Source organism: Pelecanus crispus, chromosome 9 (assembly GCF_030463565.1).
Source record: "Pelecanus crispus isolate bPelCri1 chromosome 9, bPelCri1.pri, whole genome shotgun sequence".
Taxonomy (NCBI): domain Eukaryota; kingdom Metazoa; phylum Chordata; class Aves; order Pelecaniformes; family Pelecanidae; genus Pelecanus; species Pelecanus crispus.
Window position 1 is genome coordinate 15,676,766 of NC_134651.1, and position 25,274 is coordinate 15,702,039.

The 25,274-nt window shown below is 50.3% G+C and overlaps 1 protein-coding gene across 5 annotated transcripts; it reads left to right on the plus strand.

The window, feature by feature from the left end:
• Positions 1 to 75: 75 nt before the first annotated feature.
• BDH1 (3-hydroxybutyrate dehydrogenase 1) lies at positions 76 to 16,610 on the plus strand. Of its 5 annotated transcripts, XM_075716131.1 has the most exons (8): positions 508 to 698; positions 1,452 to 1,580; positions 4,643 to 4,715; positions 6,155 to 6,265; positions 11,433 to 11,574; positions 13,164 to 13,316; positions 14,768 to 15,255; positions 15,800 to 16,610. In XM_075716131.1, the coding sequence occupies exons 2-7, from the start codon at positions 1,501 to 1,503 to the stop codon at positions 15,235 to 15,237; spliced, it is 1,029 nt and encodes a 342-aa protein (XP_075572246.1). In that variant the 5' UTR covers positions 508 to 698; positions 1,452 to 1,500; the 3' UTR covers positions 15,238 to 15,255; positions 15,800 to 16,610. The 5 variants fall into 5 exon arrangements, with proteins under 5 accessions (XP_075572243.1, XP_075572246.1, XP_075572242.1 ...); XM_075716128.1 differs by lacking the exon at positions 508 to 698 and adding an exon at positions 76 to 121 and having other exon boundaries at positions 14,768 to 16,610; XM_075716127.1 differs by having other exon boundaries at positions 14,768 to 16,610.
• Positions 16,611 to 25,274: the final 8,664 nt, after the last annotated feature.

Consider the following 25,274-nt stretch of genomic DNA (forward strand, 5'->3'; position numbering starts at 1 on the left):
CCGCCGCCCGCGCCCGCCCCGGCCCTTCCCCCGGCCCGCCCCCCGCCGCGCCCCGGCAGCCGGGGCACCGGCCCAGCCTCATTCAAACGGCAGCAGCGCCCGGCAGGCCCCCCGGCTCCAGGTAAGGCGCGGGTGGCCCCCTTCCGCCGCCGCCGCCTCGGGGCCTCGGCGGCAGGGGGCGGGGGGGGGCCCGGGAGGCGTCGCGGCGGCAGCGGCAGGCGGGCCCCGCCGGCCCCCTGGCCGCCGGGCCGCCCGGTGACCTCGCCCGCCCGCGGGGAGGGGGCGATCCGGGCGGAACGGGCCGCGGCCGGGAAGCGGGGGGCGCTGGCATCGCCCCCCTGCGCGGCCTCACCCGCAGCCCGCCCCACGCCGCGAGGCCGCGCCCCTCCCCGTGGCCCGCCGCCTCCACGGGCGCGGGGCCGTCACGCAGTCGCGCGCCCTTGGCCAGCGCCGTGGGCCCCTTCCCGGCCGCGGGGGCCGCGCCTCTGCGTGGGGCAGGGCCGGCGGGGCCTGCCCGGGGAAGGCCCGTCCCCTCGCTCCCTCATAAAATTCCTTACAAGAAATTGCGTGGGCAGCGGCCGAGCTCTCGGGATTTGATGAAAACGCCTGAATTTCTGCGGCTTGCCGGAGCCAGCTAGCCCTCCTGAGCCTAGACCTCTCCCTTCCCAGCTTGCTGCCCCGCCACTGCTCGTTTTGTGGTAATTTCACCGTTTTTTAGTCGAGGCCTGTTTTCCAGCAGGCCCTGAAGCTGCCGTGGCAGCAGCCCAGCCTTCGGCAGAGATGCAAATAAGCCCCAACAATTAGATACCGTTTTTCTGCTTTAATAAGGGAGGCTGGGCGTTAAGCTAGGCAGGTGTTTTCTGTGCGCTGGATCGGTTTTATCCAAGACGAGTATGATTGAAATTAACTTTCTGTACAAGAACTCTTGTTCTTGAGCATTTTTCACCCCATGGTGGGTTTAATGCTGATTCCCTGTGCGTAGTCTGGCATCACCAGCTACTTAATTACAAAGAAATGTATTTTTAACCGCATGGCTGTACTAGCTGTGAAGCCCAAGGATTGCTTTGGGGGCATATAACATAACATCACCCGTGACTGGAAGTTATATTTTCCTTTAAAATTATTTCATATAGCTCACTTGAAATAACATAATCCATGTAAGTATCTTAATTTTTAGCCGTTTCAGAGAATACAGTTAAAGATACATTAAAGGAGGAGAAACTGGCATTTTCTTTAAATGCCTCCCTGCTTGTCAGTTTACTTATGATCTTTTTCCTTATTTAAAAGCATCTTGAGGTGGTTGAAGGTTGAGCTGTTTATCTCAGTGTGAGGGACTGCAAGGGGGAAAGATGAGTTCCTTTGGACTTTATTTTCTTGTTGAAATGCATGGAGTCAGCATCACTTACAAAATAATTGAGCAACTAAAACAGAGATGCTATCTTGTATTGCAGAGCTAAGGGAGAACAGTCTTGCTGTTGGTAGAGTCTGTTAATTGAAAGCATGTTGGCTACCAAGCTGTCCCGGCCTCTCCTGAACTCTGTAAAAGCCCTGAATTTCAAGAACCCAGGGAATGGCATCAGGTAAGTAACTTGGTGGAGGAGAAGTGAGATCTTGAGTAAAGCACACATCGAGGGCTCATTTGATTTCAGTGGGACAGTTTATTTACAGAATCACAAGGTGGTTGAGGTTGGAAGGCACCTCGTGAGGTCATCTGGTCCAACCCCCCTGCTCAAGCAGGGCCTCCTAGAGCTGGTTGCCCAAGACTGTGTCCAGACGGCTTTTGAGTATCTCCAAGGATGGAGACTCCACAACCTGCCTGGGCAACCTGTGCCAGTGCTCAGTCATGGAGCTGAGCACACAGGAGATGGACTCTATATGCAAGGAAGGGTTGGCAACATGTTTTTTTTTTTTAAACTTGGACAATCATCTGCAGTCAAAAGGGGGTTGAGTAGAGCATTAATTCAGTGTCAAGCAAGGATTTATTCCTGAATATCAGCAAGTAGGCCTTGCTGCAGTGCAAGAACTGTCATATATTTCTATGATTTTGTTAAAGAGGCAATGAATCACATGAAATGAGAAAGAAAGTTGAGAGGGAGAGTTTTAGTGAGAAATGGAGGTGGGCTGAGTAACGAAGCTGTTTTTTTCTGAACATGAACAGAAAATTGCCTATCTAATTCTAATTCCTAGCGCTGAAAAAAATACCTTTTATATTGATATATGATGGAACCCTGCTATTCCAAATTCAGAGCAAGCTGAGTGCTTTCACTGGCTTGCTTTAGAGCAGGGCTGCCAGACAATGGTGTGCGTACCACTAATTGTACATAAGCCGTTTAGAAGTGGCTCATGGCCTGCTAAGCAAGAACTGCCACCTCCAGTGTTGTTCTACTGCTGTTGGTAGTGGTGTCCAGCACCATCACCGTCAAGGAGGGCTTCCGTATCAGGGAGTTGTAGAGATCAAAGATAGCTAAGCTGTTAGAGATTTCCTATGCAGACAGACATAGGCCTTTTATCTCCTATTTACTCCACACACACCAAAGCTGCACCAGCAGCAATCTGCTGTGGCCTTAAAAATACAAATTAATGCTTTATTAACTGGAGAAAAGAATTTTCAGCATATTCTTTTTTTTTCCCTTCTTTTGTTTTGCTTACTGTGTATTTGTGCTTTGTATGTCTTGTACTCATCAAAAATGTGTGGCATTTTTTTAAGTACCCACAAGCTGCTAAACCTGAAATGGAAATCCAACTGTTCGTCTGAAAGGCAGTGTTGTCATTATACCAGTACCTTAATGCATTGAGGTAGCATTTGTATACTTGTCTCTTCAAGCTGAGGACTGCCTTTTTTGGTGTAACTGAACAAAAGCACATGCATGGTTACAAGCACAGATTCAATTTGAGGATCATCTGTGCATTTTAAAAATCTCAGTTGTGATCTCTAGAATTCAGTCATGCAGCATGACAAAAATGGCTCATGGTACATTAATGTACTATGTGGGAACTAACATCGCATATGCGTCGTAACTGTTTCCTCTGGTGACATTCCTGCTGATCCGCAGCCGGCATCTATTTTATGCCCTTGCCTTCAGGTCGAGGTAGGCAGAATGTTAAGTAGTTATTCTCTACAGGTTACTGTGAATAGAGTGCAGCAAATTAGTGCTCTGCAGTGAAATAACAGGACCAGACATGACACTGAAAAATAAAAATCAAGTTAATGCAACTAGAAGAAATGTTATGAACATTTCTGGGCACTTTGAGACACAGGAAGAAGCTTATTGTTGAGACTAAAGTTCCAAGCCAGGATTGCAGGTCAGTGAGGTTAACATGGACTTTGCCTCGGGACTGACCTTTGCAGCAATTAATTGTCTGTAGCTATTTCAAGAGCTGATAGGGCTTGTGACACTCAAAGTTAGAAGAGCTAAACTGTTGCAGGAAGGTGAGTGGATGCTGTTGCCTGAATATAAATCAGCTCCTTTCCCAAAAGCTTCTGCTCTAGCAGACCCTTTTTCTAGCCTTGTTTTCCCAAGGTGCAGCTCAGAGGCCAGAGAGTCTGCAGATGGCTGTTCAGTGTAGCACAGGTCACCCTGGGAGCACCTGTGATGTCTGAGCAGGAGATAATTGTGAATGATTATGCAAATTCATTTAGAAGACAGAAGAGCAACCTGGAAGATAAGCTCTGCTGAAGGATAGATGTTGTTAGCGGGGCCAGAGGATAGATGAAGTACAGCAAGTCTAGAGGAAGGCCAGAAGGGAGGGCAACGGGAGCCCAAAGCAAAAATGAAAAAGCTGATATAGTCCAGAGAGGTGGCTGGCAAGGACAGAGGCTAGGGTCACTCTGGTGTGTTGTCTAGGCCCAGTTTTGATGAGTGATGGCAAGACCTAAGACAGCGTGATGCTACTGGTAGCATAGCTTTTCTAAATGAATCTCACTCCTCAGAAAGCATTGTTGCGTTGCTCTGGTCTGTCTTTGTGAACATGGTTATCTTCCTGGGAGTGAGACATACTATGCAGAGGAGGTTCAGATCTGCATGGCAGGTGTTGCTCAAAGACATAGTGTCTCTTAGCTTAAACAGTTGCAAAGAGAGGATTTCAAATCTAAGAGTAATGGGTAGTCACTGCAGAGGAAGAAGTGTCATCCAAAATGACAGAAGGGTGGAGCTGTGTGTAAAAGCAGTGAGATAGATCCAAGCAAATTCAGTCTTAGGCTGGGTATCGGAGACAACGCAACAGCAGAATACTTTCACCAGACAAATGAATAACTTCCCCTACCCCAGCTTTGTGCAACTCTAAGTGAGAGTGGCGTTGCTCTTGGAAATGAAAACACTGTACTGCCCATTTTGCGGGTGGAAGCAGCTCTGTCCCTCCAGACTGGGAGCTATTTTAGAATTCTTGGTAACATCCAGACAGCTTCTGTAGCTGGAAATAGCATCAAGGTCCTTTGAGAAACAAATGTTTCATACTGTAGGAAACACACAGGCTCAGACTAAGGAGAACTGTAGACTGGATTCTGTCTTCTCAAATGACAGTCTACATCATGTACGTAGGCAACACTACATTCCTTTTCATGTGTATGCTGCAGCACCAGGGTACGGACAAGATATTCCATGCCTGATTGTTCTGTTGTTTGGTTTTTCGTTTTTTTTCACAGGCCTGTGCAAAGATTTTGCTTCCCTCTCTTGTCCCCATATGGCAACCGCTCTTATGCAAGTGAAGTCGATCAGGTGAGTGTGATGTTTCCAGGAACTAGTTCTGCTGAGCTGGGGTTTTAAAATCCCTGAAGCCTGGTGACCAAATTCTTCTTTCCCATTTGCCAGAAAGACTTTTGAGCTGGACCTCTCCAACATACTCCACATTCTTTCCTAGTGCAGAGCTTCCATTGACGTAGCACGGTACATGCTGCTAAGGATGGAAATAAACAATCAGACTAGTGGGTTTATTCTATTTTTGGAACTCACTCAGCAGATGAAATCTTCCACCTTAAGAGTGGAGGGAATTTGCATGACAAATTCTTAATACAGGGCTCTTTCTGCAGTATGGTTGTGCAAGGAAATGTGAATAAATTGGTGTGTCCTCACCTCTTGTTCTGGAGAGTGGCCCTCTTCTTTAACGGCCCCTTCCTTGAAGGCACTAGCTTGCCAGGAACAGTGCCAGACAAAAGGAAGGGGGATGTTTTGCCCTCTTGCCTGTCTTGTGGCACAGAACTCAGCACTGTGGCAGTGCTAGAGCATGCACATCTTGCTCCGTAAGCCTGGGGCAGAGTCTCAGAGGAATTCGGATACTGCCCTTGCATCTCTGCTGGGCTTCCGGTCCCTGTGTATGCTGGGGAAACCCAAATTTCTAGTTTGTTGAAAGAGATGAGTTGGAATGAATTGCAAGTAATTATTACCTAATCCCACCCACAGCAGCACCTTGCTGCATGTGCACTTGTTGCTGCTGGAATGTCTGATACACCATGCAATTTTTAATCTGTCACTTAACTGCTGCCTCTCTTTGGGTTAGAAAAAGCATTTGGAGAACGAAGGAGGTGTACTTCTCCTATTTAAATTGTAAGTTGGAAAAATAAGAAGACCAAAAAACGAACAAAAAGGCTGATGACCAGCTAGTCTTAATTTCAAATATTAAACCCACTTGGTTCTGCTTAGCTTTTAAAACCCAGCACTAGAGGGTTTACATGCTAGAGAGAGAAAGATCAGTGAGCAGTCAGTAAGGTTAACCCATATCCTTTCTTCAGTCAAGCTATCTTCCCCATGCCCTACCAGCTGCATGGCACAGAATAGGGGACTCCTGCCTGCTTTGAGCATATAGGAACATCATCAGTCTGGTTTTTTGGTTGTCTCATTTTCAGATTTCAAGGTGGATGTGAACTGCCAGAGAATAGTGGTTTGCTTGGTCTCTTTTGCCTTGTGAGCCTGTTGCCAGAGGTGCCAGACTTCTCTTTGTGTTGGGAGGGCAGTGACCCAGCCTCACTGGAGTGAACTCAGTATGAAACCTTCATTTCTTGTCTTCAGGAGGCACTGGGTGGCAGTAGCTGGCAGCGAGTGTAGAGAACGTCCCTGGAACAGACTGCTCCTGGCCAAGGACATGGTTTTGTTCTGTGCACTGCAAATCACTGATTTCAAATACTCAATTCCAGTGCGTTTTGTTCTGTTTTGTTTTGCAGATTGGCAGCAGAGCTGTGCTTATAACAGGTTGTGACTCAGGGTTTGGATTTGCCTTGGCCAAGCATCTGCATACCAAAGGCTTCATTATTTACGCTGGCTGCCTGCAAAAGGTAAGGGAAACAAAAACGGTATTCTTCACCTGTGGCACGTGCACAGTCGCATAGCAAATCCAGTTTTCCCTCTCCACTCTGCACAGCTTTCTGCCAAGGAGAGGGAGGTGGTTGGTAGCCCAAAGGGAAAGACATGGGTGCTTGAATTTCATAGAGCCTAACCTGGTCTAGACGAGAACCAGGACTGAATGGTATCTAGGGAGGTTCTTATTTGAATCACAACATTGTGGTCTGTTGCATATCTGATGGACTGGAACCCCAAATCTAATTTTATACGCTTATCCATGAGCAAATTTGCGGATCAGGTTGAGTCTGGACCTTTGGCCCTGCTCTCAGACTACAGATATTTACACAGGATTTATTTTGATTAATTGTGACATACACCAAGCCGTCAGTGGTTTTATGGCAAGTGGTATGAGCATATTTTTCTATATTCATGAATACAGCCATGCCTCAGTCCATATTGTGGGTCTCCTGAAATGGCTGTGAAGGCGATAGAGTTCCACTAGTGTAAATGAGAGCAGAATCAGGCCACAAATAGCTTAATGACGCAGTCTTGATACACTCTCCAGGAGCGCTCTGTATGGCAGTCAGAGATGCCTGGTCATGGAGAATAGGAGAGAACTTTAGCCTCTCTCTCCTTATGAAGGACTGCACTTTTTTAGCTGTGTAGCCATTTCCCAACAGAAACAAACTTACTCCTTGGGATATCCTGGGGTGGGTCGGTTATTTCGATCCTAACCTTTTAGCTCACTCATCACTGTAAATGTATCTGGAATAGTTATAGTATTTAAAGAGAATTTGCCAGGTGTTTTTAATGTTATCGGTACTCTTTCTGCTGTTATTTTTTCCATTGTTACTAAGTTCTGCTTAAATTACTAGTTTCCATTGCATTTTTTCAAGAGAGTCTGTGTTTTGATAGCTCTGTCCCTTGTGGTGTCTCAGCTTTGGGTCAAGGCTTTATTTGTTAACCTGGGCTCCCTCTACAGGCGTCACAGCAGAACAAGACACTTAGAAACTGCATTTCAAAAGGTGTTAAGAAGAGAGAGGGTAGATCAATACTTTTTTGGCAGGTATTTCTACTCAGCTTTTGTAACTGAAGATCAACATTAGAGAATATAAGAACGTTGCAGACTTAAAAACCACTGTTTAGAATAATAGCCTGCCTCTGTGTTGACAGGAACCAAAAAGTTCAGAGCTGAAAAATACTTCTGGGTTTCACTTCCTCTCTCTGAGCTGCCAGAAAGACACAATTTTCAGTGAGCATGTCTTTAACTGTCACTGGAACCTCCCTTCCATTTTGGTGTCTTCAGTACTCATTCTACTGAATGCATGTTAGTGGAAAATCTTGGCCTCTGACAATTTCAGCATAAGTGGACATGCAGCAGCATGCCAGAACTCTTTTAGGCTTTGATCAATATTTGTTTCCTCGCCAAAAATCAGCAGAAAGCTTTGCTGTATCCCTGTGTAATTAAATATTGCTTCTTAAGCTGGACTCACATCCCACGTTCCAAAATCTGTGTGACTGTGGCAAGACTGGTAACAGCAGTTGTCATCAGAAAAACACTGTAAAATGCCAAAGCTCCTTAGTTAACAGGTTGGCTTCCTATGTATGTTCAGGCCATATACTTTATGTATAGCTCTGTAAAACTAAAACAACTCCAGGAGACTGAGCTGATTTCTCATTGTGTCACAGGTTTCACTAGCAAAATCATAAGCAGAATTCTGATCAGAGTGTGATTATTGCTGGTGCTGATTTTAGGGGCAGAAAAAGCCTGGTGTCTTTTTAGATGCTAGATGGAAGTGGAGATAGAAATAAGACGCATCATCTTTTGCTTGAGTACATTTGACCTAGCCCTGACAGAGAGGAAATGACTATGAAACTTGAGTGTTATTTTCATGGGACTGTTTTTCACAGCACACCTGCACATCAGAAGCATACTCCAGCTTGGGGAGCTATCGTGTCCTCAGGGTATGCACTGTTCTTAGGAATGTCACATCTTTATTGCAGATTAAAAGTGTGTGCAATGCTGACTCTTCATCAGGAAAGGTTTCCTAGAGTGGCCAGATCCTGAGTGCCTGTCTCCACTTTTGCTGGAGGAAACCTGAGAGAGGTGTTTAGAGTCACAACTGAGGGGAGCCCAAGGATGGATTTGTGCTAACACTGTGTTGTTTCACACACAGTTTCTTCCTAACATTTTCATTGGCAAATATATTCATGTGAGAGTTGAGTTGGTGCTTCATTGCCGAAAGACAGTGGTAGACTGGATCCAATGAATGATCACACTGCAGCTGTCTTATTTTTCCTCTTTGGTTAATAGCTGGAGGAGCCAGCTGACACAAGATGAAGAAGGTATTTTTCCATCAGTATCTGTTACCAGTGGACATATGTGATGTTTGTCACGGCTGTCAGGAATGTGGTGGAGGCCCTGTTTGCTTTGCTTTGTGTGCTCAGGCCTCTTGGGGCTTGCAGGGGGATGAGAAGGCAGAGGTTATCTGAGCAAGCCAGCATGCAGGCCAGTTACTGCAGGGCTCAACAAGAGTGCTGAGAGCTACAGGGTGTTACATACCACTGGAGGGACACACTGATAAAGATACAAGCTGAAGCTCATGGGCCCCAGAGGGTGACCGTGGGAAGAGGAAGATGAGCCAGTGGTGTGCTTTTTCAGTATGCAAGAGCTGGGCCCTCTTGCCATGGGGACAGCGGACCCTGGGACTGACAGCAGAGATGTACTGGTCTCTTGGCATAGCATGAGAAGGTCCTTCCACTGCTGCATATGGGCCCAGGACAGGCTGTGTCCCATGCCAGGAGAACACGACACAATCACAGGGTGCCTGACTTCAACACCACCCATCTGCCCTTTTTGAAGAGCCAAGGGAACAGCCCTGTGGGTCTGGGTTAATGCCCAGACTCCAACACTTGGCCAGGATCCCAGCCCCAAGGGTCCCTGTCTGAGCACCCAGCTGTGTGTGGGGGGGAGGCTTGCTGAGCCAACCCTGTAAGGGAGGAAGAAGAGGATGCTGTGAAGGTCCCAGCAGAGCTTACGAGGCCTCTGAGGCTGGTGTGTTGCTGTGGCCCAGAGATTTTGTAGCACCTCGCAGACCTGGAATCAGGGAAAGAGGCACCTTGGCCTTACTGTTCTTCCTCTTCCCTTTAGCCGTATGTGGTGTTTCCAAGGGACTTGCATGCTTGCATTTGCTGGTTCCCTATTGACATGTGCCACTTCTATGCTTTTCAATGCTTTGCCATATACACTGGCTTCGGCACCACAGTGCTTTTGAGCGAGCAGCAAACTTAGCACAAAACTCTATTTTCAGTCACCATTAAAAGCAAACACCACTAAGCTGTGCATGAGACTTTTAACTGCTCCATTTTGTATGCATTATGCTTCTGTGTGAGGAGAGTGCAGTAGATGCCTTCTCTTAAGGACAAACACTAACCAGTATTAACAGTCTGCAGCGGAATAAGGAAGGGTGGAGATGAAGACAGAGGAAACATCAGATACTTCAAGTTAGTGAACTGTCTGTGAGCACAGCAGATAAGCCGAGGAATGAGAGGAGCCAAGAAAAGGTGTTTTGGAAGACCAGGTGGCACAGAGACAGGGGGATGTATGACCACCCTCATGTGGTATCTAAAGCGTAATGTCTGAAGGGGACTCTCACTCTGGGGGGGCAAATGGGCAGCCTGGGTTCAGACTGCAGAGATGAACACCCATCTCATTGACAGCTGACTACTGACAGTCTCTGACAGGGAGCACCCGTGGCTTGAGGCGTTCAGAATGAGCTAATGTCATTCATCTGTCAGGAAACAGCCCTGCTATGAAGAACTGACCTGTTCCAGGTCAGAGGGAAAAAAGCTATCCAAAAAAAGCCTCATCTATCACACCTGCTTTGTAAAAGCTCAGGGGTGAATGATGGTTGCCTGTTGATGCTGACACAGCGAGTGAGGCTACCTGGAGGGTTGAGTGATGGGGGAAGAAGAGCTGAGGAGCTGTCAGATGATCCTGTGGGACACGCTCTGTGGCTAACCTGTTAATGGGGAATAAAAGACTTCTAGTGAGGCATGATGTTGAGCGGACAGAGGGAGTTTCTTACAGTAAAGACAGGGATGTTCCCAAAAAGTGATTATTTTCAGAGATAGACCTCATCACCCTCTACAAAAGTACCCTGGAGTGGCCAGCACAGTCCAGTAGCTTATAACCATGGGAGTGATTCAGGGATGGTCCCAAACTCATATTAATATCCCATGTCTGTGTCGTGGAAACACCATAGCCAGGCTTCACCACTGTGAAGGGACCAGCTCTGGGCATGGCAGCCTTGTTGCTAGCAGCGTCTAGTTCATGTGAAAGGTATCTTAGGCGTTGGCCACAGTTACATGGCTGGGCTGCGAGTGGATATGTGCATACTGGGGGAGTCTGTTGTTCTGAGCTGAGAAAAAAGGTGTGGAGATGGGAAATGGGAGTGAGAAAAAGCTCATGGGGGCAGAGGCAGAGAAGAGAGCAAGATGCTGGAAAAGACTCCAGAGGGAATTGCTAGCAGGCAAGCTGGCCAGGCACCTGATGATCCAACTCTGTAGGAGTCTGTTGGAGGCAGTAGGTAGGTTTCCAGGCAGTGGGAGTTGTGTGCATCGATCAGCTGAAGGGAGAGAGCAGTGGGCAGGCAGTCTCTCTTCTAGGACTGTCACTCCCAGAGCTGGCAACGTGACTGAGAAGCTCGTGCAATGTACACGTGCAGTCACTCACCAGCTATTTTATACCATACCCCTGCCAAGCTATTTGCTGTGCCCTGTATGCAAGCTGAAGTGAGGATGGCACCACATTCCCACCACTGTGGTAGTGGGACATAGCTTGATCTTGGGGGCTTGTACTGGGCAGAAGTTGCCTTGCTGAAGCAGATCCATCTCTGGCTGTTTTCTTCGTGGTGGAAGCAGTTTGCACCAGCTGACTCAGTGGCAGGGCTCATGGTCAGATGGAGCTGCTCAAGGAATGGTGTTCTGCTGCAGGAGCAGCCCTGTCTGTTCCCCTTCCTCTTAGAGCTGCAGGACTGTCCTGATTATTCTGTGACTGCCCTGTGCACTCTCTTTTGCTTGATTTGATGGTTGCTATGCATTTGATCTTCTACACAAGTTCTTTGGCCAGATTCAAAACAGGGCTTTCTTCCCCTCTAGGACAAGGGACATGGTGGCTCCAAGGATCTGGACAACATGAACAGTGATCGCATGAGAACTGTCCAGCTCAATGTCTGTGACAGCAAAGAAGTGGACCGAGCAGTGGAGCATGTGAATAACAGCCTGGAGGACCCAGAGAAAGGTAGGTGCATGCAATGGGCCTTAAGGTCTCATAGGTGACAGGAGCTCCCTCAGCTGGGCTCTGAGAGCATTTTCAGGGAATATTTTAAAAGCTGAGTGTATGATTGAAGGGCACAAAGCTTTGAGGAGCAGCAGTGCAGAGCAAATGGCCTGTTTAAATGTTGGGTCATATCAGAAAGCAGCTTCCCGCTTAAGACAGCATCTACAAAGAAAACTGCTTTTTTCTCCACTAGCTCCTATAGGGACATGAGCAGAAATCAGGGTCGTGTTCAAGGCCCTGGGATTAGTGCTTTATTCCTGTGACCTAAAGTTTATTATGGTGACTCCCTTTATGTTGTAAAACCTGGCCAGTGCCCAAAGACTGGGGATTAGCAATGGAAATGTCTCCCACAAACTTTGAAAAGGCAAAGGAAATGGAGAGGTTTTCCAAACGATTTCCCATGAAGCCAGCTGAGTATCATTAACACCATTGCAGATGTTACCATGTATTACAGATTTTAGAGTTCAGGAGGTAGCTGTAACTGACTTTCTTAGCCTGCCTACCTCATTCTGCTGAGATGATGACAGCAAATTCTACTCCGGTACTGTGAAAACCCCAGCTGCTCATGCATTCCTGAAACCTTTCCACCCTTTGGTGAATTACATTTTTCCCCTAAAGAACATCCACACTTCAACACATGAGGGTTGTTTAAAAGCAGACCAGTCATGTTTTATTTTGGATTTTGCATAAACCTATTTGTTTTACTTTTCTTTTTACTTAATTTTTATATATGGATCTTCTATATAAATTAAGTTTTCTCGCCCTGTATTCTCAAGCACAGGCCAGGATGAAGTTGCCTTTTCTGGGCTGCTTCTGAGAACACAGGTCTGGAGACAGTCAGTCAGCAGACACCAGTGAGTTTTTCTAAACAGCACAGAGAAGCCATCTCAGACCTTTCTCAGTCTGTTTCCTGTGCAATTAGAATATTATATGAAGTGAGTTCATTTCATTCCAAATTCCCTTTAAATCTTTCTTTTCATTGCCAAATGAGTTGGTAGCTTCAGTTGTTGCCATCTTGTTTGCAGCGGAATAAAAGGGAGAGGCTGTGGCGCGCGTGCCCACCCATGTCCACCCATGCCCACATCCCCCTTCCCGGCATTGTAGACATTCTAGTTCTTACAGTGACACAAGGGTTTACTTTGAAATAATTACTCTTTTGTTTCTTACAAGGTCTTTCCTATTATTTTTATTTGCATTTAGAGACTATATTTTGCTTCTTTTAAAAGACCACGATGGAGAAAAAGAGAATGGCAAGGAGAACAGCTAAGATGAGGCTGAAGTTCTCCGTTTGCTGGCTCAGAACTTCCTGGGAAGCCTTATTCATGGTAGTTTGTGGCTGCAGTGTTGGGCAGTACAGGCAGATCCTCACTGTGGTTATATTTGCTTAGGAGACAGGTTCGCTCTGGACTCTCTTCTGTCTGGCTTTCATCTTTACAGGTCTTAATGAAAAGTTCTGTTGTGTGGTTCCATAATCTATTAGCAAGGCCTTTTCCAAGCTGCTCTCATTAACATGCCAGAGGGAAAGCTTTCTGTTTGATTTTGTCTTCCAGGGCTCTGGGGCTTGGTTAACAATGCTGGGATCTCCACATTCGGGGAAGTAGAGTTCACCAGCATGGACACCTACATGGAGGTAGCTGAAGTGAATCTGTGGGGGACTGTGCGAACCACCAAGGCTTTCCTCCCGCTCATCCGGAGGTCAAAGGGTGAGTGATCTCCTCTGGACTGGCACTCCCTGGAGCAGGCCCCCATCCTGCCCCACGTCTTGCTGTGTTAGAGGCCGAAAGGTCTGTTAAGCTTCCCTCTGCACCATTGGCCACCTTCATACCTTTATAGACGGAATGTGACCCACGGCATACATACAAATGACAGATTTCCTAACCACTCTGAGTTATGCAGCAAGACAGCGGTCCTGAAAACCAGTTACGATTTCTCTTCCCATCTGTGCTGCCTTCTCCTGCAACATCCCCTGCAAGATCTAATCTGTCATACCTTCTTCTACCTGTTCAGAAGCTGCAGCTCAATCCTCCCCTCTATACAAAATTGCAGAGCAATCCTCCCCTCTATAAAATTGCAGAGCAATCCTCCCCTCTATACAAAAAGCAGCTGTGCCATTGCTGGGCAGGGTGGGCAGCAGCAGCGTACTATGACATGCATCTTGCAGGGAAGTTGTCAGCTGCACGCTGTGTTACTTTGGGAGCTTGTAACGTGTGAGAGGTGGGGTTTGTACAGGAAAGGAACACAGACCTGGAGCTCACATGGGTCTCGGCATAAAGGGGCAAAAGCTTTCCTGTACTGGGACCAACTACCTCACTAATTGAGACTATTTTTTACTCTTGAGGCATCCACAGACATTAATAATGTTATTTTCGTAGTCCTGTGCTGCAGACCTGAGCTGTTTGTGGCCCAGGGAGCATTTCTTACACCATGGGAAGGTAGCCACTTCTGTGGTCAAAGTTTCTCTTTCTAACCCAACTCAGCAATGAGCACTGATAGACAGTGCAGAGAACTGCAACCTCTGATTAGACTGTGGCATCCGCAGTCTCCTACCAGCAGTCTCCCCAGCCAAAATGGATGGCTTCTGGAGAGGAGAAAGGCCCCAGCTCTGTGCCTGGAGCCATAATCCAGCTGTCACACAGAAAAGGGTGCAGTGGACTTAGACTACTCTGCCGCTTATGGTGCAGGAGCAATCCATTCTCTTTTAAGAGGCAGATAATATAAGCCACCATTAAGCTCTTAGATTTTGTGTGTTTGACTTGCAAATAAACAAGCTCAGCCTTGGTGCCAGAGGCTTTCTCTGCTGCAGCTTCGTCTTGTCTGGGCTCAGCCCTGATCACTACTGAGTAATCTTGTTTCCCACCATGCAGGTTCTGCCCAGCCTCTTCTGTGTTCCCCATAGCACTGAGCTTTGTGTGTCACTGTGAGCCTGCGCCCTCAGGTATAACAAGCCAGGGAGCACAAGCAATGGGCTTGGTCTCCTGCCTGAAGGCCATTGCATAGGACAGCAATGCTCAGATGGAGCCACCAGCAGGTCTGCCAGGCAGCCCTTACAGATACGCAGTGGGCGGGTTCAGGGATCTGTCGGGTGGTATGTGTCAGGTACCTGCTTTGGATCCAGTACCACGGCTCAGCTGTGCTTTGCCTGGCCTCTGCCTAGGTCGTGTGGTGAACATCAGTAGCATGATGGGTCGGATGGGCAGTCCTGCCCGGTCACCGTACTGTATCACCAAGTTTGGCGTGGAAGCCTTCTCCGACTGCCTGCGGTATGAAATGCAGCCCCAGGGAGTAACGGTCAGCATCGTGGAGCCTGGCAATTTCATAGCTGCCACCAACCTGTACAGCCCCGAGCGAATCAAGGCCATAGCCGACAAAATGTGGGATGAGCTCCCTGAGATAGTGCGCAAAGACTATGGCAGGAAATACTTCGATGAGCAGGTCAGCAAGATGGAAACGTACTGCAACAGCGGCTCGACAGACACCTCGCCGGTCATCGAAAGTGTCGCCCATGCGCTCACCTCCACGACCCCCTACACCCGCTACCACCCCATGGATTACTACTGGTGGCTGCGCATGCAGATCATGACGCACATGCCTGCTGCCATTTCAGATCGTCTCTATGTCTATTGAGGCTCCTAGGCTATCCAGGTGGGAAATTTGTTTTAAAGAGAGCATTGTACACACTTCCCATTAGTCATTTTTAAATTTTTCTAACCTCATTTCAGAGTACTGTATTTTAGCTCTAAAAGGTTCATTTGAACATCTGACGTAACCTAAAGGGCAGTAATTTGCAAGGGATGCTTCATAGGCAGGAATACATTATGTTTGTGCAGGGACATTGATTCTTTGCTATTTATTTCATGTAAATTTTTTTTTCACCTCAAGTGTCAAGTTAAAATCATTATTTAAACTGTAATTGCTCTGAAGTGTTTTCAGAATAATTTCTGCTGATGGCTGAACACAATCTTCACAATTCCTGCCTAGGATGCAGCCTTCACACCATAAATCAGAGTCCCTCCATGCTGTAACAGTAAACCACTGCCTCCTGATGACAAAGAGTATCCAACAGACTTTTCCAGGCCTGGTCACAGTAGCCCAAGGCAGAGCAGAGACTTCATTAATTTGGGGATCAGAACTCAAAATGCTCGAAGTGCTGAAACTGAGCAACTAACCCTGTCCTTTTCTCTCTTAGAATTATACTGATGAAACCTTAGAGAAAAGGAACCAGTCTGCTTTTCTTGCATGCTTTCTTGCAAAGGAGTTCAACAATCCAGGGACTCAATCCTGCAGACCTTTCCCACAGAAGTTTCCTACTCATATGAGCATTCCCATGAGTGTGAGCAGCTTTTACGCACAGGACTGCAGGTGTCAGGATTGGCCTGTAGTAACATTTCTCTTCTCTTTAACAGTAATCAAACATTCAACTCCAGACTTAGTTTGGAGAAGAGTTTCACTCCAGCTCCTATAATTTGTGAGGATCACTGCTGAGCTGAGGGAAGCAGGGAGGGTTATAGTCACATCAGCAAATGCCATTTTTACCAGGGACCGCAGAGTTACACCAAAGTATTTGTACAGCACCTTGCACAGAAGGACCTTAACCCTGACCAGGACCTCTAGGCCCTATTGCGATGCAGGTGATGACAACAATAATAACTTTTATTGAAGGAGTCACTGAGCTGAAATACATCTAACATGATACAAATCTAATAGAACATCCGTAACATAAAGTTAAGTTTAAGAGCAGTTTCATTTCCATGATAGTTGTTTACATGTTTGAGAAACATTTGGTTTGTACTGTAAGAAAAGAAAAGGAAGAAACCATAAAAGATCCTGTAATAGGAAAATGCGGAGTTAATTTTTTTTAAGCTTGAAAGGCAAAAAACAAACGAGTAATTAAGATACCATTGTTAGCAAAGTTAAAGAGAAGCGATCTCACCTGCTCTAGTAACATACCGTGACATGATCAAACTCCTTTGGCTTAATAAATGTATACACAAATGGTAACAAAATTCAGAGGCTCCCTCTCTTTATTTTTAATATTTAAGGTGAAAAGCTCATATTCATTAGTGGTGGTTTTTTTAATTTGGTGAGGTTCATGCCTGTTATGCATACACACTGCATTCAGAGGCTGATTTGCAGTCTCGGGTCTTACATGTGTGTGTTGGATAGTGCAAGACTCCTATAGGAGTACCAGATGTATCCTGCATCTCGTGACAAATACGCCTAACCCCTGGACTCGGCATATTCACAGCTCTTAAACCTGCATCTATACCGGACTCCCACAGATTACAAAGGATTATTATGGATTACTCCCAGGGAGTGGGAAGAGAAACTGAGCTCTGAAGAGGGGAGGGGGATGGCGGTGATTCAGCAGGGCAGGCACACAGCGGGTCACTGACAGACCCAAAATAAAACCCTGGGAGAGACTTGCTGGCTTCGTGATCTTCTCCAGAGTCCTAGCACAGTGGTAGCTGCATCTTGCGGTGCAGGGAGGAGTATTGCCCCATTTTCCAATAAGTGGACTTCTCCCTGGGACAAAACGTAAGAGTATGAACCACAAGAGATCCAGCAGGCACAGGGACTAACTTGCAATGCAGAGCAAATCACCCGGATAACAATGTTTGCTGCAGATGATGCAGCAGAAAGAGAAAAGCCTTTACAAGAGAAGTTCTTGTAGTCTAAAAATTTAGCCACAAGATGCTAAGTAACACAAAATATCATGTAATTCCACTTGGGATGCAAGGTCCTAATTTTACATGTACTGCTGGGTTTTAATACAGACATCAATGAAGCTACTTATGGAATAGACTGAGCGTGCGCAGCTGAGTTCTCTGTTTAGCTCAGAGACCCCTGAGAGTAGCGGGCATTTACCAGTACCACGTTCATTCCCAGCCAGAAAGATAAAGCCAAACTGTGGTAACTGTGCTCACGTCTACACAACATCTCTTCCGGAGGCTTCTGAACCCTTTCGTGTGAGGTGCCTGCAGGGAGCTCTGAAACTGCCGCTGCTCTGGGGCCAGGGGAGATGCGACGGTACCGCTGCCCTGCAGCGTGATTCACAGGGGACCGTGTGGCCAAGTACGACCGGGAGGCAATGGCCAGGACGCTCCGGTGCATCACGGCCGTTCCTAGGTTTCTGTGTGAGTTTTCCTGATGCTGGGAGAGTTTGGTAGTTGATTCGTGGTCCAGAGGGCAGCAAGGCTGGCTAGTTTTCCTGCTGGGATCTTGGCAATCCCACAGTTTCAGGGTTTGCCCTGAGAAGCGCATTAAAAGCTAATCCCCTCTGGTTTTGCACGACTGTCCTTGCGACTCAGTGCACTCTAGGTCCTGCCTGCGTGGTGCCACCGCAGCTCCTGGGATAGCTTCAGCCCACTAAGTTTATTGGAAAACTAAAAAGAACAAAAGCATAGCAAAAGAGGACTTGGCCGGCCACCTGCTCCTCTGCACTCCCAGAGCTGCCTCGGTGGGAGCCTCGGCCCCCTCGCCCCCTCAGGAGGAGGTGGGGAGCCTGGAGGGGTCAGTTTGCAGCGGTGCCCACCCCTGGGCTCTAGTCTGATCCCAGCTGGCTGGAGGGAGAGCTCTCTCTTCCCAAATTCCTTGCCGAGCAAAGGCCGTTGGCAATGATGCAACAGATCTCACCGTGCAGCATCCCTTGGGCAATCTGGAGTTAAAAATAACTTTCCCTGGTGTGGTGGGAGGCAGCAGAGATGGGGTAATTTTAACTACAGCTGTTACATCTTGTTCTAAGCCTTAGCGAGGAAATCATGAAGTCCTACCCACTTCAGAGCTTTTTGCTCCTAGTGACGGGGGTAGTGAATGCTGCTTTTGACCGGCAGTTAGTGACCCTTTATTGCTACATTATCTGGATGAAGTGCAGGGATTTCCCAATAAAGCAGAAAATCATCTCACCGCCAGGAAGTCGCACAGCTTTGGGAGAGCTGGTCCCGTGCCCGTGCCTCAGCTCCGGCGTCCCAGCAGAGGTCTGGCCCAGGTGAGTCTGGCTGAGGCATGGTCCTGGGCTGGCAGCGCAGAAACGGGACAGCTCTGGATGCAGAAAAGAGGAAGGGACCACTTCAGGCAGTGTTAAACTGCGGAGTGCAGGTACCTGCCCCAATTGAATTAAATATAACAATTACATAGATACCGAATTAAATATGCGAGTGGCTGAGTTGCTGAGCCACAAAGTCAAATCCCCGTCTGTAGTGAGGTTGGGCTGAAGCCAAGGGGCCTTGCTCTGAAGCGTATGTGCAGCTGCTGGCACTTCGGGAACTATGGCTTTGAAAAGAAAGTATCTTTCCAGCAAACATGGACCTGCTGGAGCGGGTCCAGAGGAGGGCCACAAAAATGATCCGAGGTCTGGAGCACCTCTCCTATGAGGCCAGGCTGAGAGAGTTGGGGTTGTTGAGCCTGGAGAAGAGAAGGCTGTGAGGAGACCTTATTGCGGCCTTCCAGTACTTAAAGGGGGCCTACAGGAAAGATGGGGAGAATCTTTTTAGCAAGACCTGTTGTGACAGGACAAGGAATAACGGATTTAAACTAAAGAAGAATAGATTTAGACTAGACATAAGGAAGAAATTTTTTACACTGAGGGTGGTCAAGCACTGGAACAGGTTGCCCAGAGAGGTAGTGGAGGCCCCATCCCTGGCAACATCCAAGGTCAGGTTGGACGGGGCTCTGAGCAACCTGATCTGGTTAAAGCTGTCCCTGCTCACTGCAGGGGGGTTGGGCTAGATGACCTCTAAAGGTCCCTTCCAACCCAAAGCATTCTATGGTTCTATGATTCAAACAAGAAGGGAATCATACGCATAACTCACGGAAGATCTGATGACACCTCCCTGGGGAGATGCCGCCCAGGAACATAGCACTGGTTTCTCTTCCCTCTTTCCCAACAGCGATGCAGGGCTTGCCGTGCAGCTGTGGGTTGCTGCAGACTTACACCGTCGTTTCCCCGTGCGAGATGAAGCTCCAGCCTGGTGCTGCCAAGGCAGCGAGTGGCGGGCGGCAGCAGCACCTCACGAGGGAGGGTTCAGCCTCACCGTGAATTAGTGCAAGAAGGGGGAGATGCCCGGGCAGGAGCAGCCCGTGCACCCATCACACGGATGGCAGGTAGCGCCGGCTGTGCCACCTCTTGCCTGTGTCACCAGCTGTCACCTGGACATCACAGCCCTCGCTGGGCAGTGGGTGAAAGGCATGCTGTGAATGTGCCCTAATTTTGGCAGTCAGCTGGGGTAGCACGCGGTGCGGTCCGTCAGCCGGACAGACTGACTGCCTGGAGCAGGCTCACCATCACCCCCTGCCAGCAGAGCTGTGAGGGTGGCAATGGCAAACACGGGGGTCCCAGCTTGGCTTGTGTTACTGGGGACTTCCACCCATGACCACGCAGAGGGACATGCAGTGGCACAGATGCCATTCCGCAGCTCCCCTGCAGCTGGTGAGGGACAAGTGGAGGTAGTTGTCTACAACCTTCTACCTTCCAAAGGGCCCCAGGACTTCAGGACTGCCTGGAAAATCACAAATCAGGCTGCTCTGCTCCCGTAGGCAGAAGGCAGCTCACTGCAGTCTGCGGGAAGCGTAGGGGCAAGGAGTCTGGCTAAGATGTAGGTTGCTATCTTAAAATAATTTTTGCTAACACAGTGTTTTGTTTGCTACTGAGTGTGGTTATTCAAAGATGCCTTGTTGTCAGCATCTGTCCCCGATCACAAATGAGTCTCTCTGTCCTTCTGGGACTCTACCACCATAATGAACTTAAGGAGGGACTGGACCTGGCTGCAGGCTCCTCCAGTCGTCCTCTCCTCTCCCTTCCCTAGTACAAGGTTGTGTAGTTATTTGTGTGATACGGAACAGCTTTAGCAGAAAAGACTGGGAGACCTGGCCTCACCCACCACATGAGTCCTGGGGAAGCAGAGCTCTCCCGAGGTGGGGCACTCCGGTTTCACAGCCATGCAGCAAGCGGGTCATCCCACCCGCAAACCGGCTGGGAGCAGACTACGGTGCTGAGGAGCTGTGCCCTGGGAACCACGGCCTCACTGCAGCCACCCCAGACACGTGCAGCCCTTGGCGGGGACTTCGGCCCGTCCTCCCTTTGCATTTCTGACACGCTTCAAGGTGCTGGTCCCTGCGCTGTTTGCTCCCCTCGCTGCCTACCTCTCCATCAGCATATGGGGCCAGGCACTGACGAGGGGTCATGCCTTTCCCCAGGGGAAGAGAGGGCGCAGAAGACTAAAATCCCCCTCCTGGGCTTGCGCAGGTATTCATCCTTGAGCACAACCTTACTTTATTTTCCAGCCAGACTCACAAGTTGGGAAGTAACAAGAGCCTGCACTCCCCCTCCCTGAATACCCACACACCAAACCCCCAGGAAGCTCCTTGCTGGAGCCGGGGGTGAAAATGTAAATGTTCCCATCCTCATTTCTCCCTCGGCTGTGAATGTCAGAGCAGTAGCACAAAAAATGCGGTAATATCCGGAGCGATCACTGCAGTGGTATTTCTGACTTTGCCTGGAGCAGGATGGACCATAAATCTTGCAAGATAACGTGTTGCCACAGTGACTTCCAGCCCGTTTTTCAGGCCTTAGGAGTCTGAATGCTGCCGGCACATCTGAACCAGCCCACCCAGGGCTGGGCATTGCTAGCGCAGAAAGCAGCAAGCTTCTGTTGTACCCATGAACACAGGGTGAGTGTTCGCTGCTTCCCCTGTCATGAGATCTTGGAGGTGGTGTGGGAAACCTTACCAGGATGCAATCCACAACAGGGTGAAACTGGGGTATTTGTTGTTGCGAGACTGAAAGTATAACTGGTCTGAAGGAGAGACCGGGAAAAATCACAAAGATTGGTTCAACAGAAGCTTTGGCTTATTGTCATTGATGTGTCATCTCTGCATCTACAATGAGTGTAAAAATGCTGAGGAAGATCTTACTCCCTGATGGATCATCAGGACCAGACCAGCCCCACCTGGGATCCCCTGCCCTGCCGATGGCCCAGGATCCCATTTCAGCCCTGCCTGGGGCTGTCTGTCCCTGCTCCAGTGCTCCCGTAGGATGCCGGTCTTCAGCACTGCTGGGCTGGATTGACCCCTGCCCGTGCTCCTGCTCAGGGGAACAGCAGTGCCCAGGGCTGAGAGATGGATCTGCCCTGGGGCTGCCCTCAATCAGCCTGCTGCCCCTGGGAATAATCCTGGGGGGACTGGGAGGTCACCCCCTCCCTCCTTGTCCTGCTTCTTCTTCTTGACACCCTTGCTGCTGAGGGGTCCCTGCTGTCTCCCGCAGCCGATCAGCGTGCGGGTGCTCAGCACAGGGTGCTGGACCGGCAGGAGCGGAAGGAGCTGCTTGCCTCTGGCTTGCCAGCACTTTTTCTGAAGCTCCTCTGGATGCCACTCTGCTCCCTGCCTCTCTGAGCCTGCTCCACAGGGATTAGCCACACCTGGCAGAGGCCTTTGCAGACGAAGGAATCGCCCTCCACCCCATGGAGATGGGGACTTGCATTCCCTTTGTTGACCTCGTGGTCAGCTCTGCCTCTCTGTGTTACGCAGGAGTTTTCTGTAGCACCGAATCCCTCAGCGAGGAGCAACGCGCTGTTCTCCCAGCTCACCCGTGCTGGAGCGGTGCTTCTCACTACCAACACCACCGGCGGGCCCGGAAAGCGGGGCTCTGCGCGGGGGAGAGGGGGCCAAACCCCCAGCATGGCACAGCCCTGCTTGTGCTGCTGCCACCCGGGCAGCACCTCCCGCAGATGCAACCCTTCCTCCTTCTCATCCCTCGCTTCCTTCTGAACCCTTCCTTTGTTTCTCAGCTCCTGGGAGATCTCTCAGGTTAATAGCTCGGCTGGAGCAATACACTTCCAGCTGTACTCCGGCACTAATCGGTGCGGGGCGAATGCCCGCAGCGGGGCGGCGAGCAGCTCCTGGGCTCCTCCTGGCAGCGGCCGTGTCTCTGTCACGGTGCGTGTGGCTTTGTGTCAGGCCAGGCTGCCATCGCTCTGCGTCGAGGGCCTTGCCAGCGTGGGGAGTAACTGGTGCGTGGGAAGCCCTGGCAGGCACAGGTCAGCTCCTCTGCACGGGGTGACGCGTTCAGGGCTGGGATTCGGTGGCCTGGGGGATGACTGCAGGAGCAGTGACATCCTTCTGTTTTGCAGTGCCCCGGGGCTCTGGGGGTGCCCAGTCTGCGTTTTGTTGCTGAAGAGGAGACAGAAATGCACAGGGTCTTTTGAAAGATTTTGCTCAGCTGTAGTTTGCCATCCAAAATCCTTTCTGTGCCTGGGGGATGGTGACCATCCCTGGCTGAACTCTCTTGAGTGCTCGGCACCAAAACCCAGGGATGCACCCACAGCTGGAGTTGGTGACCCCTGCGCTGGGGAAGGTGAGCTGCTGGCAGGGACATCGAGAGCACCCCAGGAGGTTGGTAGCCCTTTTTTTCCCCCTGTTGTTCCTTAAAGCAAGTTTCCCTTGCAGACTTGGCTGGGCTGGGGCCACGGTGCCGGCGGGAGCTGTGGGTGGGGGTGCTGCAGGGCAGCACGGCACAGCGGTGCTGCGGGGTGAGACAGGCACGCAGGGATGTGGTGGGCTGCCACGGGGGACAGGGTGGCATCTTGGGGAGGCCACAGGGGCACAGGGCAGCCTGCCGCAGGGTGGGTGCGAGCGTGCGTGGCTGAACAAGGAGTCGCTGTGTGCTCCCAAGGGGCTTGGAAATCTGAAGCAGCCCTGCCTGCAGCCCAGCCGGCAGTGGCAGGGAGCAGGCTCTCCCTGAGAACAGCTTTCCCATGTGCAGTGTTTCCCCCTGGCTGGAGCAGCCCTGGGAAGCTCTTGGCCCCCACCACACTGGTGCCAGGGCCTCCCGCCCCAGCCCTGCCAGAAGTCACTTGGCTCTAACCTGCTGCCAAAACCAACACAGCACCACCACCTGAGCGGATCTGCTGCACTGCTTCCAGCTGGCTCCTGCCCTGGCTGCCACAGGAGGGCTGTGGGGTGGTGGGTGGGAAGATGGGCTGGCCCCACGGGGCTGGCCCCAAACTGAAACCCCCAGGGCCCTTCCAGCCGCCTGCACGCAGAGGGGAGCTGGCAGGGCGTCCCCCACTCCTGGGATGAGCATGCAGCAAAGCCCCTCGCGTGCATCGGTTTGGCCCTCCTGTGTGGAGGAGGCTGTGGGAATCGGGCAGGGAGATACCTGGGCTTCTTGGCTCTAAGCACTAAGCCATTCCTCATCCCCCTCCCCTGTGCAGCCCGAGGGGTCTTTTAGCTCTTCTGCAAGCCCAGGCACCCCCTGGAGCCCCAGTACGTGGTGCCTTACGGTTGTGCTGTTCCCTGCAGTCCCCCCCCCCAGGTGCGATGGGTGTTGGCGCTGTGGCCCACCTGGGTGTCACAAGCACTGGGTGTCCTGAGCGCTGGGTGGAGGTGAGCAACTGTCCCCAGGCCCTGAAAAGGTCCCTTTCAGCCCTGGCAGATGAGAACAAGGGGTGACACATCTGCCAGAGGCGATTCAGCCGCTGGCACAAAGTGCAGACAGAGCCGGGCCACGCGCCGGTGCTGCCGGCCGTGCACGGGCTGGTACCGCGCCACCAGGCTGAGCCCCAGCCACCGCCTGCCACCCTGAAGGGCTCTTTGTGGCCCTGGCTGCTGTGGCCGGACCCTGCGCCACCCGTCTCCGCTGCCGGTCCACCGCTTGCAGCAGGATCCTGCGCGCAGGTGCTTTAGTGACTTTCTGCTCCTCTGCAGTCACGCTCTGGTTTGCACCGTAACTGAAACCCACGCCGAAATCCTCCAGAAACCACTGAGAGTGAAGAGTGGAGCACCAGCGACATGCGCTGTTTTGGGCTCGCTCTAGATGCGGCCACTCTCCAGCTGCGCTGGGCAGGAGGCCTCATGTGCCGGTGTCTGGGGTGTGATGCTCTCCCAGGACGTGCATCCCATTCAAACACCGCACGTCCCACGTGGCGCTGAGGGTCACCAGCTCCATTCCCTAACAAAGACCCGTTCCAGAGCCACTCACGCTGCCCTGAGGTCTGCGTCCAGGAGCTAACCTGGCCCTGGGTGCACGCTTGCACACAGCTCTGCCCAGCAGCACTGGAGCTTTGCTTTGCTGCTCTGTTTGGCCTTCCACGGGATGGAGGATTGGCTGCTAATGCCGTTACTTGTGAGTGAACGGGGCCTTAGGTGGTCCTAGGCTGGGCTCAGGGGTGTTGTGTGCCTGGCGTGTGCAGGGGATCGCACCAGGGAAGCAGAAGCGGGGCAGATGTCCTGGTATCTGAGAAAAACACCGGGCATTTTTCTTTCCCATTCCAGGGAAATGTTGGTGCCCTGGCGGACAGCATCTTCTGACTGCTGTTTCCCCTCTTCTATAATTCTTTAGAAAAAAATCCAGGCATGCTAACTCCATCCCAGAGATGGAAAAAATGCGCCTGAATTCCCAGCCTAGCTGATAGCCAGGCCCCCGAGGAGGCAGGACACACGAGATAGCCCTTGCGCTTGGCATCTCCAGGGGATGCCCGCCAGGCTGAGCTCCTGCTCCTGGAAAACACGGCACCGGCACTGCCTCCCTCCCAGCCACCCAGCTCCCAGCCAGCGGAGACGGGACTGCTGAGATTGCTGAGCTCTTCGAAACGTGCTTTTCAACGGGATTCATCCTGGTTTGATACTGCAGAAAGGGAATCCGCAAGGAATTACCCAGGGGCCTGTAG

What these genes read in the sequence shown, in the direction of transcription:
- BDH1 (XM_075716128.1), top strand. Translation starts at nt 1,501, where the DNA reads ATGTTGGCTACCAAGCTGTCCCGGCCTCTCCTGAACTCTGTAAAAGCC. An exon ending in ATGCAAGTGAAGTCGATCAG is followed by an intron (nt 4,716 to 6,154) that starts GTGAGTGTGATG and finishes TTTGTTTTGCAG; the next exon opens with ATTGGCAGCAGAGCTGTGCT. An exon ending in CCTGGAGGACCCAGAGAAAG is followed by an intron (nt 11,575 to 13,163) that starts GTAGGTGCATGC and finishes TTTGTCTTCCAG; the next exon opens with GGCTCTGGGGCTTGGTTAAC.